The 19,892-nt window shown below is 44.9% G+C and overlaps 1 protein-coding gene across 2 annotated transcripts in view; it reads right to left on the bottom strand.

Moving 5' to 3' along the window:
- COL27A1 (collagen type XXVII alpha 1 chain) overlaps positions 1 to 19,892 on the bottom strand; it is a 162,112-nt gene that overhangs the window by 78,491 nt on the left and 63,729 nt on the right. For both annotated transcript variants that reach the window (XM_069873701.1, XM_069873700.1), the window contains 5 exons: positions 15,686 to 15,739; positions 11,262 to 11,306; positions 8,123 to 8,176; positions 7,697 to 7,741; positions 446 to 499 (listed from right to left, as the gene is read on the bottom strand). In XM_069873701.1, the coding sequence (XP_069729802.1) occupies positions 446 to 499; positions 7,697 to 7,741; positions 8,123 to 8,176; positions 11,262 to 11,306; positions 15,686 to 15,739 (252 nt within the window). The remainder of the gene's footprint in view (positions 1 to 445; positions 500 to 7,696; positions 7,742 to 8,122; positions 8,177 to 11,261; positions 11,307 to 15,685; positions 15,740 to 19,892) is intronic.

The following is a 19,892-nucleotide window of genomic DNA, read 5'->3' as shown; positions in this document are numbered from 1 at the left end:
ATATAGAAAGCCACCAGTAGAACTGCTTTTATTATGAGTAACAACAAAAAGCATATATTGGTGTGAATTTTAGAAAGGTGCAGTGTACCCCAAATGAGACCTTTGGGAGAAATATTTCCTGTGAGGGTGGGGAGGTCCTGGCTCAGGTTGCCCAGGGAAGTCATGGCTGCTCCATCCCTGGAGGGGTTCAAGGCCAGGTTGGATGGGGCTTGGAGCCCCTGATCCAGTAGGAGGCGTCCCTGCCCAGGGCAGAGAGGTTGGAACTGGATGATCTTTAAGGACCCTTCCAACCCAAACCATTCAACGATTCTATGCACAGAGGGGAACTTCACAGGAGGACACAGCTAGTTCCAGCTCCTCATGGCCTAGGATGAACAGAGAAGGCTGGAGGCCATACATGCTACTACATAAGGGGGAAAAATTATGGAAAAAGAATAAGAATTACCTTGTCTCCTTGGAAGCCAATATCTCCTGGAACACCTGCTGCTCCCTGATCACCCTGGATACACATCATCAGAGAGTTAAAACAGGCAACAGCCATGGCCAAACGCACAGGTAGATGCTAAGTGGTGCATTGTACAGCAGAAGTCTCATGGCCAGTGCCATTCAAAACTGAACTGATCAAAACTGTAGATCATATTAACCTTAACAACATTCCTGAATGAAGTGTGTACTTCCCAACATTGATTCTAAAGTAAGAAATGAAATTACAGGAGAGGAAGAATATGAATTCCCAAGCATTGTGTTTCTATAAAAGCTGCAAGGAGAGAGACTATATTCCTTTGGCTAACAGCAACCATGAAGGTGGCAAAGTGTTAAAATCTATCTGAACAGAAGAGCTAGTTTAGTTCTTAATGAATGGACCTGTTCTCTCATAAGGCTTTATAAAAAAAGCAAACAATCTCCAAGGCTCCTGTGAGCATATCACAGTGCTGGCATCAAAGATCAAACCTTTTCCATAAGAAAACAAGAGCTACTTCTAGTCCTGCTTTAGTACTATCTCACTGCTAATATTTAGGCTGAGATTCCCCAGGTGCTCTTTGTGATGGGGACTCTGCCTTTGAGCACACTATTGGTGACAATATTTCCTAGCCAAGCTATCTTTCTTCCCCTTTTTGGAATATCCTAACAGATTCTGACTCTGTGTAAAAATAGGCATCCCTGAAGGTTTCCTTAGAGGTGGTGGGTTATCTTGCATTGCCTCTTAGCCATGCTGTGAGCAGGCTGTTGGACCAGATGACCTCCTGATGTCCCTTCCAAGCTTATGTATTTGGAGATTCACTTAAACAATGGATAAGTCAATGATGGGGCAGAGAAAGGACAATTCTACTTTGGAAGTCAAAGGAGGAATGGTTATAAAAACTTGGTACAATGACAAGACTCAACAGAAATAACTACTTGAGGAACTCTGTCCCATGCACAGCTCGTGCGTCTAAATTTGGCTTCCTAGTAGGGAACAAGCCTTACAAGAGCAGAGAGCTATATATTTAAACATAGTCCACATGGAAGACATATGGACTCCTGTTACAGAGCCAAAGTCTACAAAGAGCTGACAGAGGAAGTTGACTTCCACTCAAGCAAAACCCACCCACTTGTTATCAGAGAGCTGAAATAATTCTAACTATGTCAGTAACATGCAGGGGATAATGAAATTGTGAATGGTTAAGGCTTGGGTTGGGAAATACCTTTTGGAGACAACTATTTCTGAAGAGAAATGATTAAGAACTATGCAGATTCAATTATGGAAACATTTCATGGATTCATACTAAATTTGTTTAAATGTTTTGGTAAATATTCCCAGAACATTTCACTGAACCACCTTCAAAACAATCCTTTTATAGACCACATTTGAAATGTTGCTTTTAAAAAAAGTTAAACTAATTTTACTCATTTAATTTTTAACCTAAAATATTTTAATTTGAGCCAAATAACCAACATTTTTTCTCCTTCTAAGCTATTTTCCATCTAACTTTATTTTTTTTTTTGAGCAATGCAACCAAATGGAAACAATCAGCTATTTGCAGAGCTTCAGTTCAGATCAGCCTCAAGTATTAGATACAAAAGAGGTGGCAAAAAAACTAGCGTACGATCCAGCTTGTTTTCTTGCCATTGCCAGAATCCTTTCATCTTCTCTGAATGTTAAAATTTATTTTATCTAGCCCAAGGCTTCAAACATTGAAATCATCAGGCAAGTCTGATTTTGACTCATGCCAAAGACAGCAGGAAAACACTTTTTCTTGCAAGTGAGACGTTTGCCCTGGAAACTCCTTGTCTTTGTCACCTCTGCTGCTCAAAAATGGTTTTTAAAAAATTAAGCACTTTTCTACCTGGACTGTATAAGTGGCAATTGAAATGCTGTTGTGGAAGAAATACTCGGGCATTAAGAAATGACTACAATGAGAAAAGTGTTTCCTGAGCATAGCAAAAGGCTGGAACAAACAACACTAACTTTTAAACAAAGTGGGATAGTGACTGCACGACAGAGAAAAGAGTCTTCAAACAGCTTGGAGAAATGGGCATTAGGGTAAAAAGGAGGCAGGAAAGACAAAATACATCTCTTATCTTTAGCTGATCAGATCAGAGCATGAATGATCCATCTGCCATGGCCATTAATATCTTAAACCCAAACTGAGGGCCAGGGCATCCCCTTTTACCTGCCCTGAGTGTGGTAAATCTGGAACTGTAACTCAGGGTGTGTGTCCTTAACATGAGGGGAAAAAATAAGGAGGAAAGAGGTCAGGCATGTTTGTTATTTAAAAAAAAAAAAAATATGATGCCAAGATGATTAAAAGGGGCTGCAAGGACTTTGCTCACAGGGAGGAGGAGGAATGTACAATCTGAAATTACAAACAGGCTCTGCCATTGGGATATCGCCTGTTTCATGTTTCACCTATAAAAAGAAAAGCAGCTTCAGAGAGCCTGAGGCCCTTCCTAACATCACATCGCACCGAAATGGGGCTGGGAGGGAAGGGATGGATTTCTAAGTGTGAGGCAGGGTTGCTGTCTGTAGGATGCAGAAGATGACACTGTGCAAAAACCACAGTTTGCTCTCAATTTGGCATCTCTTTTCCCAAGACTTTCTGCTTAGTGATACAAGGGAAGCTAACACTGCAGATCTGCTAGAGGTATTTTACTGAGCTGTGTCCTTCACAAGTTACAGATGTCCTCATTCATAAAACTCCTTTATGTGAACAAGTAGCTTGGATTTCCTCCACTTCCTTCACCTTTCCTCTGTGCTCATCACATCACATGGTCTTCTCAAGACCACTCTTTATCCCACGGTTATGCATTAATTCCACTTCTCCCTGTACGAGCAGATGCAGCCCTCTCTGCCTCCCCTCCTTGCCTCCATGAACACATAGAAATGGAAACAGAAGGATGATCCATTTTGTGGGAAAACTGAAGCTGTAAAAAACATCATTAAATTCTGCGGTATCAAGATTTATAGTGGATGCAGATGGCGTTGGCTAGCATTGAGCGCTCTGCATTTGCCTGTCTAGCTGCTGGATACAAAGAGGTGATTTCTGCCGCAGGAGGGGGATGCTCATGCCTGGCCTCCACCACATGACACATACATTTGGGATTAATGAGCTGCACCTTGTATCTTGTAGAATATTGTTTCCTATGTTGCCTTATTCAAAGTCCAAAAACTTTGAAAGCTACCTTCTCATGGAAAGGGAAAACATCTCTCAGTGTTGAATTCCTATTCCCGTCATGGCAAAGGGGAGTAGTAGCAGCGTTTCTGAAAGATGCAGCATTGCAGCGAGAACCTTCTCCCAGGTGGATGGAGGTGGCAGCCTCAGTTACATGCCTGCTGCCCACGAGCACTGTCCAGCCACCCTGTCATCATGCCTAAGTCCTATCAGCATCCCATCTGTCTGCTGTTGAGTAAAGGGAGTTTTCCTCAGCTACCATAAGGCAAATCTGTAACAAGACCACACACATGGACTGCGACTGAGACAGATGAGTTTAAAAGGAGATTGCAGACATCTAATTAAATCTTCATCAACACATCCTCAGAAAAGCAATGTGAACTGCAGCCTGGAGCTGATGGAGTATGCCAGGCATGAGCTGTACTCCCCTGTGACACTGGCACCTACAACTGCTCCCACAGCCCCGTGGAATCCCAGGGGAGTAACAAAGAGCACAGGCAAGTCTACGTGGTCATGCAGAAGAGACCAAGTTTTGCAGAACTATGACAGGAGGAAAGAGACCATCCCTTGCCAAGGAGAATGTGGGACACTTGAAATCCCTACTCCCCCTCAGACTTGGGCTAGTCCCCAATTGGTGGCAGACAGAAGGTGTGAGGCCACTAGGGCTGCTCCCATCTGTTGTAAATTGCTAATTATGAAATGTTACTGATTATTGTCATCAAGGAGCAGTTAGGTTTGCTGCTCTCTGCTGACCTAGCATTTCAGATGCTGCCAAATGTCTAGGGCTTTTCTTTTTTTTTTTTTTAAGTATGAAGTTTAACACTACATTTACCAGCTTTCTGAAAATCGTGGTGGAGGAGCGGAGAGGAGAACCAGTACATTTATATTTATCCTCCTCCCCTCTGGCCATGTAGCAGGGGACTACTGCACTTCTGCAATAATCCCTCACATCCCTTTGGGAAAAGTCTCCATTTCTTAACGGGTTTATTAGAAACTGTTTTCCAGAAATCCAGCTGACATCTTCATACAAGATTCAGCCTTCGGTAGGCTGGGACTCTCCGGTGTAAGGTGTTGATTTGCTGCTGGAATGGGCATGTTTAGTAAGGCTGACAACTACTGTTGACTGAGCCTTGGCATCATCTGTGCTTGCTAGCACCTGGATTCATTCATCTTGCACATTCAACAAACTTAGTGCATGGCTCAGGTCTTTCAGAGATGGACCAGCCATTTGAGGCGCCCACTCACAGTCTCAGAAAAAAATACTTGGACAGTTGGCAGACGGCAGCTCAAGAATGACAAGAGGCAAACTTTCAGGCTAACAGATGTAGAGAAGAATTACAAAAATCAGGGAGGTTGTTTATGTTTCTGGTCATAGCAGCAAGACAGCTTGTCTGAAGAAGACAATAGAGGGTTACAATAAAGTCAAAATCTAATGGACAGAAAATAAAAAGTAAACCACCAGAGAAAGCCTTTAAATAAGATGTCAGAGCCTAAAAATAGCAATAGTAGCAGAAGCTAACATTGACTGGGAGAGATTACAGAACGGAGCCTCCAACACAAGTCAGTCCCTCTAGGCAGGGTCCTTCCTGTGACGCAAGCTCAACCGGGCAGTAAGTGAACACAGAGATCCTGCCTCTACTCTCCTATGTACGGAATTTCCTTAAGTCAGATATTTCTAAGATCATCTTGAATTAAAAAGCATGTGGCAAAACCAAGGGGGGTGAAGAAAGATTTATGATGCATCTTCTTCGTAAAGGCGTAGATAGAAAACATTTTCATTTAAATGAGGCAGGCAGCAAGAGGAAAGGTGACCTTGGCAAGGAGAGGGTCCAAGAGGCCAGGGTATACTTCCCAGCTCTAGTAACCTCCTCCTCAGCCACTTCTGTGAATCAGAAACCCTCATGTACCACGAAAGGCATAAATGTCCCCTTCTTCTACCACATGCACATTTAGACCACAAGATCCTTGAAGGCAGAGCTTTGCTCTTACTATAAACTGAGTAAAAGCAACAAGACCAGACAATTTATATTTCTCAGTCATACCAGAGCATAAACAATTAAAATACAAATGTAAACAAGCTGTAAGAAGGGAAGAGTGGTTTTGCTCTTGATGATCAAATCAGAGTGAAAGAAAATTAAAAACCTTGAAGGTGCCATTCACCAAAGAAACATGGAAGTAAATGAATGCAGCATACTTCTAATGTGTTGGAGAAGGGGTGTACTATAACCCGGACCAACTAGCAAGACCACCAAATCAGAAAACCAAGTAACTGAAAAAAACCACATAGCTATTTCAGGCCAAATCCTCCCCCAAATGTAAGGAGAGTTGAGGCACTTGGTCTGTACTCATATAAACAGGTGCAGCAAACTCGGCTGCTTTGGCTAAAAAACACAGCACCAGCTACGTGCCTTTACCTGAAGAAATGAGAATTGTGGCCATCAGTGCTTAAGTAGGTCTGATTTTCTTTTACCTTGTTTTTCCCAACCCTCTGGCTGTTGGACTGCTGGAAAAGATATGTATAAACTGTTTGGAAGCTCTCTCTGCTCCTGAAATCATCATTGGTCTGATATGAGTGTTTGATAACACCCGGGATATTTAAACAAAAGTAAACTTGTTAGGGACAGAGAATGCTGGAGCAGGAGGGATGGTTTGTCAGTCTTGGATTAGCAAAGAGCTGTAATGAAAGCCAGGAAATCTCTTTTGTCCAAGGAAAATGCTGTGGGAGAGGTAGCTAGAGAGGGACACAAAAGGTTTCCTGCACCTCAGGAGGGAGGCTGCAAGGCTGAGCACGGGGTTATTGTGGGAGTGTGGATAACTCTGCACTGGGGAGTATTGTTGCTCCAGGAAATGTTGCAAGCCAGCTGGTTACTGCGACAGCAGTGGCTCAAGAAACACACGATAAACAGAGCAGTCTGTCAAGTGAAGAGACCGTAACGTCCAGGAAAGTTGATTTTACTAAACAACGATTTAAACATTGATGATTCTTAAGATATTCAAAATTTTCTTCCAAGAAGTAAACAGATAACTCTGTGGGTTCTGGGATTTAGCGTTGAGTCAAGAAACCAGCTACAATTTCTTAAGCTTGTCCTAAAGAAAAAGTCCTTCTCTTGTGCTGTCCTTCCTCTCTACAAAAGTGAAAAGGTGATACAGGAGAGAAATGGAAACCGCAGACACAGGAGCTGACACAAAGAGCTGCTATAATATATGGAGAGAGGCTTCAAATGGCTTGATGCTACTTCCTCGGTGAGCAGTTTTGGGCTGCTAAATCATTCTCTAAAAGCAAACACCTAACAAAAGAATAAAACATCAGACAGGAGGAGGAGAATACGCTTAATGGTCATTTTCCATTGCCCTCCTGAGCAATGAGAGCAAACAATAAATGATTGCACCTCCCACTCTTTCAGACTAAATAAACCCTATGGTTAAGTATCTGTAGGAGGATGGTTCTCATGACAGTGAGACATTTACACACGCAGTTTCATGCTGATTTAGCTCAAGCTGCGTGGTTTTGTGCCAGCAGCACTAAATCATTGCAATCAATGCCCCTCTCCTTTTTTCTTTTTCTGAAGTGATTTATATCAGTTTGGCATAAGGCAATTTCCTCTAGACAGGAAACTGAACTGAGGTAACCTCCAAACAGGAGCAGAGGTACCTAACGCAGAATGGTTTTTCCTGGGGATTCAGCTGGCTTGCTTGATCCAGTGAGCTGTGCTGCTCTGTCAAATCATGTTTCCCCCAAACAACCAATATAAAAAGATACAAGCCCAGTGAAAAAAACATCAGCAGCAGCAAGAAACAGAAGCTCTGAAGAGGATCTGAGCATAACTGACCTATACTGGAGCTCTATGGAAAGGGGAAAGGGGCAGATATCGTAAAAGAAAGAAAAATCAAACCTGGAGTGCCAAGAAAGTAGGGAGGATGGGAGGAAGGGAGCAAAGAGTCATTCAGAAACAGTACCATGGTGCTGACTAAGAAAGAGAATCAAAAAGGGGTTTTCACATGCAAAATTAAAACACAGTGCAATAAGGGAGTATTCAGATCACCTTATCACCTTTCAGTCCATGTTCTCCAGGGTTTCCCATCAGCCCCTGAAATAAAAGAAAGTCTGGAGTGAGAATGAGCCACTGTGAAGACTTGCTCAGGTGTGTGACACTGATGTCCTTGATAGGGCCAGTGGCACAGCCCCAAGCTCAAATGCCAGGCTGCTCCCAAAGCACGCTCTGTCACACGTTCTTTAAACACCCTTTGTGGGCTGGAGGTGCACAGGGAAAATATCCTTGGGATTCTCCAGTGACTTGCACCTACTGCAGACTGCCAGCGGGATGTTGTGTTCAACAGTCCTGTGCCTGGGTCAATGGGCAAGCATTAGTACCACCCATCCCTTCTCTCAGGATCATCACTGTCACCCGAGGAAGGAACAGTATAATCTTCAGCCCTGCCATGGAAGAACAGCTCAGTTATTCTCTCACCTTTAAGCCTTTTGGTCCTGGATAGCCTATTGGTCCAACAGAGCCCATGTCACCCTAGTAAGAGAAAGAAAATTATAAAGTCATTAGGTGCAAAACCAAGAGATAACTGCATGTTGTGTGAGGTGGATATGAGAAAATTCTTTTGTGTGCTCCTGCAAACTTCTGAATGGATTAATTTCCCTTTTCCGCTATTTGAAACAGTAAAATATTGAGGTGATGTAAGACAACCATGGAGTATATTTATTCTTGGGAAATTACTCATGTTCTTGGAAAGAATCGACCACAATATTTCCAGATTCTCTGGAGGGAATCTGAGGATGTCTTAGAAAGGACACAGACCCAAAAACCAAAAAGGGAAACAGTGAAGAATTTTGGGCTGCTACTGAGGTCTTGCATCTAAACGCAATACAGGGAGGAAAAGAGGAAAAGCGAGGAGGTAAGGACGGGGGTGTCTTATTAGTGTGGCCATTCTGCTGCAGTGAGAAGTCACCATGGCATCATTCACTGGGACAAGTATGAGAAAAGTGTAGTGCAGGAGGACAGTCGAGCTCACGGTTTCTGAGAACCTGTGCGTGCATGTATAAACGAAAGCCTTCAGTGGCTGGCATTTAAACAGGCTTTGACTGCCCATGAAGGGAGTCAGTGATACGGTGCACCAGCCTTGCCTGCGATGTGTAAATAAACAGCGAAGGCTCTGCTGAAGGAGCGCTTCTCTGGCTGGCAGTCGTGGGGCTGCAGCCACTCCGGGAGCGCTGGGCTGCAGTTGCTTGAACAGATGCCCTTTTCATACCTCCCAGTATAAAGGCTTCTTGTAGAAATGCGTTTACTTAGAGCTTTGCCCGCACAGTTAATTAGAAGAGCAAGAAGCTTGAGTTACATTTAATTCTGCTCTTCATCCTCTCTTAAACAGCAAAGCCAACACCTGCAGGGTGCGTGGAGATAGCCAGGAACTCGGCTGGTCCCCCAGGAGTGGCTGTAGCTGGGAAGGAAGGAAGCGAATGAATGGGAGCCAGCCTGGAGCAAACACCCTGCTGCCTTCTCCCTGGCCCTGCTGCAGTGTGAACCCTGTGCTGCAGGAATGAGGCTGGTGCTGTCCTGCAGAGCGGGGAAGGCAGGATAGATGTGGCCTTTTCTCCCCAGGGGGATGGAGGAGGTCACTCTCAGATCAATCTCACTAGAGATGCTTCAGCATCCTGAATTCAAGAGTTGCGTATAACTCTGGAACACAAGATCTGAGCCACTTTGACCTGAATCCCAATTTATATTTCTTATCTGCTCAGAGCAGTACCAACAGGCTAACTGGGAAAGACAGCAGCTGATTGCTACTGCTGCAGTGAATCCTGCAAAAACAGCATTGCAAAGGACCAATTTCTGCCTTAAAAATAAAGCTAGGAAGAATATTTCAACAGGGATGATGATTTCTTCATCTGGATGGGAAAGGAGAAGGAATATTTAAAATTTAAGACAGACCAGGCTTGGCAGCAAACGAAAAACTGTTACTTTTGGCCTTTTTCAGCAAAAACATTAGAAGCTGGGATGTCAGTAGAGACTGACATGCTGGATTGAGACAGAGAAAGTGACAGATTTCAGATATCTGGTGATGGAGCTGAATCCTGAGCTAGGACATGAAATGTCAGACCTTGGGGAAGTCAGGGATAAACCTGGTTTAGTTGTACCTCACATAATATCTGGTACCTCTTGGGTAGCTGCAGACAGCGTGAGACAAAACCATCGCGACCTCAAAGGCAGGTTAGAAACCACACACTGCCTGTCCTCATTTCAGATCAGCTTCAGGTAAACCTGTCCTTCCTGGCCCCTGTGATCTATCCCAAGCACATGAGAGCAAGGCACTGGCTGGGTCAGCTAGGAGGGAAGGACAGACAGCATTTGAACTCCATCATCTCTAAAAGGGTCTTAATCGCATTTACTGTGTCTGACCTTTCACCTCGAACAAACAAATCTCTGTGAGATAACAGCAACAAGGTTAAGAGATTTTTTTTTTAAAGCTAGGAGAAATATGATCCAATTTGGACAATACCTTCAACTGGATTCTTTTAAATAGCACTTTCTCTCTTACAGCTCTTTGTCAGGAGTACATCCTTCCTACTGCTATGGCTAGAGTACCTCCTTTCATCTCCCTCCACTATCCAGGGGAAACACAGACCTAATTCCTGGCTCCACAAAAAGCTTCCTGAAGCCTTGCTCCACCTGTGCCCCAATCCTCAAATGCAAGACAGGTACATTTGTTCCACCAAGTTCTCTGCTTTTCCTCATGGACCCTAAGGTTTCTGGGTTTGGTGCTCTCTGTGCAAAGTCTAGGGCAATCGAGGCTACGATCTCAGCTGACATACACACTCCTATAATTTAAACAAAGGAAAGGCAAAAGGGGAAGGTTTTAAACCATTCATTGCAAGTCAAGTTTTCACAGATTATCATAGCCCAGGAGGAATCATTTTACAGGAATGCTGTAGTACTAACAGAACCTACCACTTTTTGTGCATGGAAGGAAATAACTTGAAACAAGTACCGAGATCTAAAAATAAACCATAATCTGTTCAGCTGGGCATTCACTAACCCCCAGCACAGCTGCCAGAGGATGAGTTGCCACCCATCCTTACAGCCATTTATCTCCTGATGGGGAAGAGTGTAATGAAGCACGGAATTTGGCTCTGTACATAATTACCTGGATTAGTGATGGGATGGCAAGAGTGCGTGCAAAATTCCTGTATACCCAGAGGACAGGCTGTTCCTGCCTGAGGTCTCTCCAGTGAGCAAGAACTGTGTCCTTAGGTTACTGCTTACAGGGGTTTGTCTTTTAAGAGACAACAGATCCTGATGTGGAATGAATATTGCATCTTTGAAGAAATACCCTTGTAAATGTTATCAAAAGGGCGAGTTATCTAGGAATAAGGGCACTGACAGCAAATCTTTAATCTGTTCCCTTTTGCTTTGAACAGATTTGCCCTTCTCCACCTCCCAGTCTGTCAGGCAACCTCCTCTCAGACCTTACACTTCCCCATGCAAACACTCGTCCTGTTCACTGCTCTGCCACAGGAAGAAGAAAATCTGTGGCTAGTTATGCAGCGTGAAAGGGTTAAGGCCCCCGAGAAGCCAGATCTCCATTTGTTTTCGTACTTACAATGAGTCCCACAACTCCAGGAGGACCTGGGGCTCCCAATTCTCCCTAAAAGGGAAGACAAACCAACATGGTTATGGACACTTCGTAGACAAACAGGCTGAAAGGCAGCTCAGTGTTCCAAGAACTTGAGGAAAGGGAAAAGACCATCCCTCCTCCTCCCTTCCACCCCCCCTCACAGCCCCTTCCCCAGCTAAAGTAATCCAGAGCTCCCATTTTAGTGAGCTCCAAAGCCTCTCCAGACACAGGGCTACTTGTTGTTCAGCCGTTATTTGCAAGGCTGACTTCCCCTTGCAGGAGCAGGCTGGATAAAAGAAGCATTTCAGTGAGCGGGTGGGAAGCTGCTCCAGGCGAGATGATGGGCAGGGAGAGGGACCAGAGCAGGGAAAGGACATGGGGCAGCAAAGCTAGAGTGGAAAGAAGATGAAAGCTGCTGCTTAACATTGGGAAAGGTGAGGTTTCTGGAAGTGATTAAAAACCAAACAACAGTCATAAGAAAAGAAGGATTTGGAAGGAAGTTCAATTGGGTAATCTGGGGAGGGGGTATGCCCGCTGGCAGGGGTGGCTGGTGGGCTCTGGGAGCGTGTTTGGCACAGAGTGTGCTCTGAGGCTGCTCCTCCTCTATCAAAGAGCTGGTTTGAGGCTGGGAACCAGCAGAGTCCTCTTCACTCTGTCTCATCCATTTGGGCTCCTGTCATTCCTTTAATTTTCAGAAAAAGCCCCTATCCTTTGGGCTGCAGCATATCTGCAAGGAGGCATCCCAGCACCTCTGTCCCTGGAGCAGGGGGCTCTCTGCAGGGAACCCAGCACTTTCTTGGAGGCTGAGTCACTTTTAATCACACCGCAGAAAGCAGGAGATGAACTGCAGAGATTTCATCTTGGGCTCTGTGCCCATTTGCCATCTCTCACTGCTCTTGAGCAGGGCATTCTGGAAAGCACCAGCTCCTCTTCAAGGTTTTCAAGAGCACGTCAGAGCACACCATTTTGAGGGACAGACTGCTACCTGGGTTTGTGGGGCTGGTATGAATTCTTGGCTTCACCACAAACTCTCTCTGTGCCACCTTTCCAAAGACATGCAAGTGCCAGGAGCGCTGGCAGGTGCCTGATAGCATTTCCAGGAGAAGCACAGCAGAGAGGCTGCGTCAGATCCACACAAATTACCTGTCTAGGTCCCCAAGTACTTTAGCAACTCTTAGCAACCCTTATGTGATGCTCAGCCTACCCCTGTGTCTCCCCCAGCAGATCACCTGCTCCCTTGCCACAGTCACAGTGTGTTGCTGTCAGGCAAAGGACCTGCTCTTACACACCTCCATCTCCAACAGGGCCTCTCAAAACAAGTGCATTGGAAATACTAAATTTCCCACTGGCTCGGAAAACACTACCCCTGCTCTGGATCATGCTGGCCACTTTCTTTGGCAGACCAGCTGGGTTTATGGTGCACATCTGGTGGAGTCCCCTTCAGTGCAACAAAGCTCCCCTTTTATGGAAAGATTTGCCTAGTGAAAGAATGAAAGAGAAGGGGACATAACACGACTAAATGTGCTCAGCCTCCTTGGGTAAAGGGTTACGTGTGTTTATTTTATGGGGAGTAGAGTAAAGGACTATTGGGCAAGCACGCACAAAAAGCGTTTCATAATCTCAACCAGCCTAAAATTGCTTTTTTATGGCCGGTTCCTTTCCTGCATACTTGGGACATCTGTGGAGCTATTGTTCCTCACGGGTGGGATTTCTACATCCTCAGAGCTACTGTAATAAGACTGGCTTCCAGCTTTTAGTTGAGGCCTGGCATTACTAGGCTCAGCAAGAAGAAGGAATATCCCCAGCAAGGCTTAGCACAGGAGCTGCATGTTGGCTTGGGTTTCCAAGTAAGCTCTGAGCATGTCTGGGATGAAGACTGGGTGGATGGTTGGCTCTTGGTCCCTCCAGCTACAGGAGCGACTGCCTAGGTCTCCGGGTTGTGTCATGTGGGTATTTTCTCAGGAGAAAGGGTAAATGTAGAAGCACAGGGCCTCATATCTAATGCAAGATGATTTCCTCTTGGGAGAGGAGAAGGTACATTCCCCTGGGAGAGCTGTTAATTTGAGCCATTCCCTGGCCTGGGAAATGGAAGACTTACAGGTGTTCTTTCCTGGCTATCAGTAATAACAGGCTGGTCTCTGACCTGCAAGAGAAATTGAGCTCTATTCTCCTTTTTTTAAGTGCATAAACCGGGCACTGGAGCAAGAGACAAGGAGATGAATCAACAGCTATTTCCCATGTCTAATTCCTGTGATTAAGTGACTAATTGGAGTGGCTAAAGCGCTCCGGGAACGAGAATCTGGAATGTGATGGCTCAACAGTTCTCAGCAAGTTGGTAGGAGGGAAAAAGGCTGCTGTGGTTGGAAGAGTCTTCGCTCTGTCTGGAGGGGACGGAAAGGAGATTAGAGGCTGTTGGCTTTAGCCATCCCCATGCGACGGCAGCAGCGTGAGTGCTCAGCACATCAAACAGAGGATGGAGCAGCTCAGGACCTGTGGCTGCCTGCCTACAGTTTAGCTGCATACTCCACCTAGCAAAGCTGGCACATTTGTGTGTTCCGCAAACAGACTTTCTGGCATTTTTCTGTGTCTGTGACTCCACTTGTGACCCTGTGAACCTCCCTTTAAGTCAGCCGAAACAGTCTGTTTTCATTCTACAATCTCCAAGGCACATTAATATTCAAAAGCTGTTGATAAGATGAAAGAAGAGCAATCCTTCTGGATGAATTAACGGAAAGGACATTTGCTTCCCTGTGATGCTCTGGGAACCGGCATTCAGCTAACTTTGAGCACAACTTTTGAATGGGGCTTAAACAACTTCCAAATTTAAAAGAAAACAAAACAAGTTATTTGGAAAAAACAGTCTTTCTGACCTCTGCTCTTCCTGGTGGGCTGGCTGGAAATAGCAATACAATCTAGAAAGTCTTCCACTTTGGGACTACTGATTCCACTCTGACCCATGGCTTAAGTTGACTGAAAGATGGGAAAAGTCCTGCAGAATTATTCCTTGGGAATCTAATTCTTTCAGTTCACTGCATTTGTGACTCTTGTGTTGAATTCCCACAAAGGCTGGAGTGTAGCTGAGCTTGGCTTGCTGGTTTGAGTCGCTTGTGAAAATAACTTTTATGCTGCATATATGATGAATGGGAACTCGAAGACACATGTGGAGTGGGTTACTTCACACAAATCATTCCATCAGACACCACAAGCAGCACTGTGATTATGTGTGAATAACCAAGACAGCAGGAATTTCAAAGATGAATCAGTATTGCTCACATGCTAGTTGAGGGAGAACGAACAAAGTCATTCAGAAAACAATTTAGAATAAGTAAAACATCTGAGAACTTTTGCAATCCACAAGGACGTGTTTTGTAAGTAGTGGAAAACACAGCACATACTCAACTGTTTGGTATTATGTGCTACAAGAGCAGAGAAAAATAAACCTTATCAGCATCCAGCTGCCTAAACAGTCTCTGGGACCATCCTGACCCAATTCCCAGGAGACAGATCCCATTCTTAGAAAGCCAACAGGGGTCAGATGAAGACCAGAGTGAGGCCAAGGACTCAGGAGCCTGGAGATTTCTCCAACTGCAGTGCTGGGGCTGGCTGAGGCCCAGGGCAGTGCTCCCAGAGACCGGTGTGGGGAATCTAGCACTTCTTGCACTAGTATTAACATTCACTTCAGATGAGGAAAGATGCTGAGCTTGGAGTACTTTAGAAGCTTACTTCTAAAGGCTCGTGAGAGGCAAACCAAGTGGTACCAGCTTGCTAGCCTGCATCAGAAAATGAAATGTGGGGAGAAGGAGAGGACCATGTTTCCTTCTCTATGTACTTCACAACTGAGTACCTGGCCTGCCCCTCTGAGGGTTCAATGAGCACTCAAGTAGCCATCTGTGGTGCCTGATCCACCAGCACATCCCTCTGACTTATGGGCCCATGTCTCGCTACTATATTCATATAAAGTTTCATCCAGAGCACATGAGTCAATAAGGTGATTCCTGCAGCTGTCGCAGGCTTTGCATCAGGTCCTGTGGTATAGACAACATAGTCCAACCACTGCCTGCTCATCAGGAGCAACATCCCTACCTTTTCACTCTTGATTTTTCTTTTAGTTGTATCCACAGGATGAGAAAGCATCTACCAAAACCAAGGGGCGAGAAAGACAATAGATGGAGACAGAAAGCAAATAGCAACGTAATGACCTGGCAGTTCCAGGATGTTGAGTTGAACATGGGAATTTGTAGCACGCTTGAGCAGGGCAGGAACGCACATCTGTTTTTCAGGAGGGACAAAACCAAAATTCTAGAAGCCACCAAAGCTTAGAAGATTTTTTCAGCTCTAACTCACACAACACAATACAATGTGGTGTCTACTGCAAGAGAAAGAAAGGAGGGAAAAAGCTATCTACTTACTGGGTTCCCATCGATGCCTGGAGGTCCTCGTTCCCCAAAGTCACCAGGAAAACCCTGAGGAGAGGAGGCAAACAAGAGTATTAGTTATTTACGCACCCTTGCATAAAGACAGTCAGCTTAAAAACTGCTCCCCCTGCCCTCAGTGCAGCAATTTCAAAGACAGCAGCTCACACAGGAGTTTGGGCCATCTAGCCTTCTTGTTCTCATGCAAACCATTCCTGATCCACCAGCACATCCGCACAGTGAGAAGCTCTATGAGGCCAAGAGCTCTGATTCACTGCTCTCTCCTGGGGCCAATGAAAGGTAACCAGAAGTACCGTTTACAAGACTCAGCACATTAACTAATGGGAATCTTGAGAGGAAGAATCAGTGAGGGGATAGAAAGGCTTTTTCCCTGGTCATGCTGTGAAAAGCAGCCTTTACTGAGGCTGCTGGACCTGACTTGTTCACACCTTGTCTCGCAGGCTACGTCCAGCCCTCAGTCAGCTCTGCCTTTTCTGAGCACCAGTTATCAGCCCTGGGTGCGCTTCATACGGCAGGCAAGGCTTTTGCAGCACCATTTAGAAAGACAATGGGAGTGTTCATAGAAAAGAGAAGGGGTGGAAATTAGTGCCTCTGTCCTCTTTTTCGGTTCACCCAAATACTCCAGTATGTCCAAGAAGGAATATGCAGCCCTGAAGATTATGTTGTGTAGTTTATACGTGAAAAAATAATCCCACATTCAGAAGTTCAGACTCTGTATTTGAAGATACAGTGCTATCTGTCTTCTTTCAAGAAGAAATACCCTATTGATAGGATGCTTCCTTAAAAGTCAATCCCAAATTCCTTGTGTTCTGGAAAAGTTTATAAACCTCATTGCAATGACTATCCTCAAATAGTGGATTGTCAATCTGAATTATTTCATCCTGCCTACTAACACAATCATTTTAACAATACCCGCTTCTCATAGGATGGCTGAATAGCGTAATGCCTGTTGGAGCCCATGCAGATGCTTAATGGAGCTGATCAAAGATGTCTAGTGAATTCACTCCAATGCATTCACGACCTTTCAGTTTGCCAGAGGAACAAACAGTTCCAAGCTCATTACAGTCCACACCCCAGAGCTGTGAAAGACCATGTTTACTACATGAAAAAGTCACCACAAAAGACTTCTTCATCATCTCATTATATCTGATACAGATTTGGAAGACTTCAAACAATTATAGAAAAGGGAGTGGAGGTACTGAGCCAGAGCCAGAACATGGTGGCGTGACACGTTCTCTCTCACACTTTTAGACTGACCCTGTGCTCCCCAAAGCCCCCTCAATTCCCTAGTACAAACAAATGGTACAGCAACTTGCTGTATGTCCTGTTCTCCCTAAGAAATAGCTCAGCAGAGGGGTACACAACCTCTGTGGTTAGCAAACCCTCTTAGTCACTACACCTATACTTTTAAGGAGGAAGCAGTTGAGTTTATGATGGGTCGGAGTCAAATTTCCCCTGAGCTTGAACTTCATTCAGCAAAGGACTGGCAGGGACCAGGCTGCCAAGAGCTGTCAGGGACAAGCTCAAACATCAGTGGCCTCAAGGCTACTCTGAACTTTGCAGCAGAAGGTGCTTTGAGGTGATTCTCCACTTCTTTTTGTCGCATGTCCCTTAAGATGAAGTGAGATAAAGCATGACACAGCATCCACTTCCTTTGAACCAAAAGGGAAACAGTTGTCTGCTAGAGGAGTTGGCCATGGATGCGGCATACACAGAACCTAACCCCAGGCTCTGAGTTCTACACTCAGTTAATTCAGCCAGAGCTAAAATCCTGCTTTATTCTTCACCCTATTCTGACTGTGGGCATCAGGATGGAAAACTAAGTAATATAGTATAATAGAATCACCAGGCTGGAAAAGATCTCTTGGAGCATTCAGTCCTACCATTCCTATCTGCCACTAAATCACGTCCCTGAGCACCTCATCTACCCACCTTTTATACGCCTCCAGGTATGGGGACCCAACCACCTCCCTGGGCAGCTTGTTCCAGGGCCCAATGACCCTTTTTGTGAAAAAATGGTCCTTTCTGATATCTAGACTAAACCTCCTCTGGTGCAGCTTGAGGCCATTGCCCCTTGTCCTGTCCCCTTGCCACTTGGGAGAAGAGCCCAGCTCCTTCCTCTCCACAACCTCCTTTCAGGTAGTTGGAGAGAGCAATGAGGTCTCCCCTCAGCCTCCTCTTCTCCAGGCTAAACACCCCCAGCTCTCTCAGCCGTTCCTCATAAGGCCTGTTCTCCAGCCCCTTCACCAGCTTCGTTGCTCTTCTCTGGACTCGCTCCAGAGCCTCAACATCCTTCTTGTAGCAGGGGGTCCCAAACTGAACACAGGATTTGAGGTGAGGTCTCACCAGTGCCGAGTACAGGGGCGTATATTTGCATGTAGAAGACTTTCTACCCAGAGTGCTTCAGTTCAGAGTTGGAACTTGCGAAGACAAGCTCAAATCACCTCTACTCCCTCTTCTGTTTACAGTGGAGCAGTCTTGGAGAGTAAGCAGTATTGCTTAGATGAAGCTACACTAGAAGATGTACTTCAGAGACACACCAACAAGCTGCAACTGCTAGTAGGTGCGTTACCTCTGACTCAGACTAGGAGTGACAGTAAACCTGCCTTACACTCTTCTCTGGCTCCACCAGACCATGAGATACAAAGCACAACACAATCATGTTCTGGGCTAGCTAAGAGACAGGGATAGAGCAGATGGGGGTGATGCTCCTTCCTGAGTCCAAAGGACGCTCTCTTTTCCTGCCTGCTCCTCTGTTGTAAGAGACTAATTCCTTGGTGGAAATTGTATACCTTAAATTGATTGGATAGTCAACAACACCCACACGTTACAAACACTGGTTACCTTGGAAAAGAAGCCTGAAGGAATTAAAATACGACAACACATAGCAACATGCTATCTAGAACCCATCAAGCAGCACTGAAAATTCAAATGATCACAGCAGATCAAACCAGAAAACCACAGTGGGAAGGTCTCCAGTCAAAGATGCCACCCAAGACCTCCCTGCACTTTTGAGGGTTTACAACTCCTGGTCTACACAACTAGGCAAAAAGATACTTGATGAAACCTAAGGTGAGAGATGGAACTCTTATCTAAGACAACCAAAATTTGCCACTGACTTCAAAGCCAGAATTTCACTTCCTCTGTATCAATTCCCTACAGCATTCAGTACACAGTCACGAACAGATGCAAGCTATTGCTTACTTGCTTTGATTCAGTACTTCTGTTTTATGGACATCACTGCAAATGGGAAAGTTGTCTGCCTTTTTCCAGCTGGGCACTACATCTTTCAAGCCTGTGCACACGCCAAGAAGCTGTGGTAAGCAAGCACTGGAAAAAGCCTTGTGCCATCTAGAGACAAAGACATCAAATATAACAAGAAGGCGGGGGTCTACAATTTTCTTTAATGAAAAATGGGAAAAGTAATCCTGCTGCATGCTGAATCAATAAGATCAGAAGAGACATACGTAGGAAAAAATCATTGCTCAGGCAAGAAAGAAGAAAAAAAAAGACTGCCTTGGAATATTTTGCTGTTTACAGTCATGCAGCTTGCCAAGGAAAATATGAGTGTGCATAGACTGATACTGTACTTACACTGCTTCAGATTTCAGTCACAGCCTCCAGAAATGCCCCAGCTACAACTTTTCTAATCTCAGAGGGCAGGGCTAGGCACAGATGACCATGGATGCCACTAAGCAGCCTGGCCCTGGGGCTGCTGAATTGTCTTCTGTCAAGCTAAAGTCTTGCCAATGTGGTAAGGGTTTTCTAATTTGAATTATACAAGTACATCGATGCAACTACAGCAGTGCAATATCATCTAGATGAACGTTTTCTCCAGACTAAGAGCGTTTTCTAAATTTGGTTTAAACCTCTTCCAACATGATATAAGCAATGCACTCTTCTGCCAGAAAAAGTGTCCAGGTAAGGAACTACTTAAATTCATATGTTTCCTGCTAATCTCTTTTTATGCCTTAGCTGCTCATACTAACCTCACTGCTTAAAGATATAGTATATCTGAAGCACTTGGTAATAGACTTAATCTAGCTTTTACACAGGGTTTCCCACAACAGATCTCCAAGTATTTTAAAAAACTAGATTATTCCTATTTTGAAGGCAGAGAGCCAAGTACCTGAGGTCACTTGGCCAATGTTACCCAGTAAGTAAGAGATTCAACAACAAAACC

The sequence above is a fragment of the Phaenicophaeus curvirostris genome, chromosome 20 (assembly GCF_032191515.1).
Source record: "Phaenicophaeus curvirostris isolate KB17595 chromosome 20, BPBGC_Pcur_1.0, whole genome shotgun sequence".
NCBI lineage: Eukaryota > Metazoa > Chordata > Aves > Cuculiformes > Cuculidae > Phaenicophaeus > Phaenicophaeus curvirostris.
The sequence above is the reverse complement of the archived record's forward strand: the minus strand, read 5'-3'. Positions and strand labels throughout refer to the sequence as shown.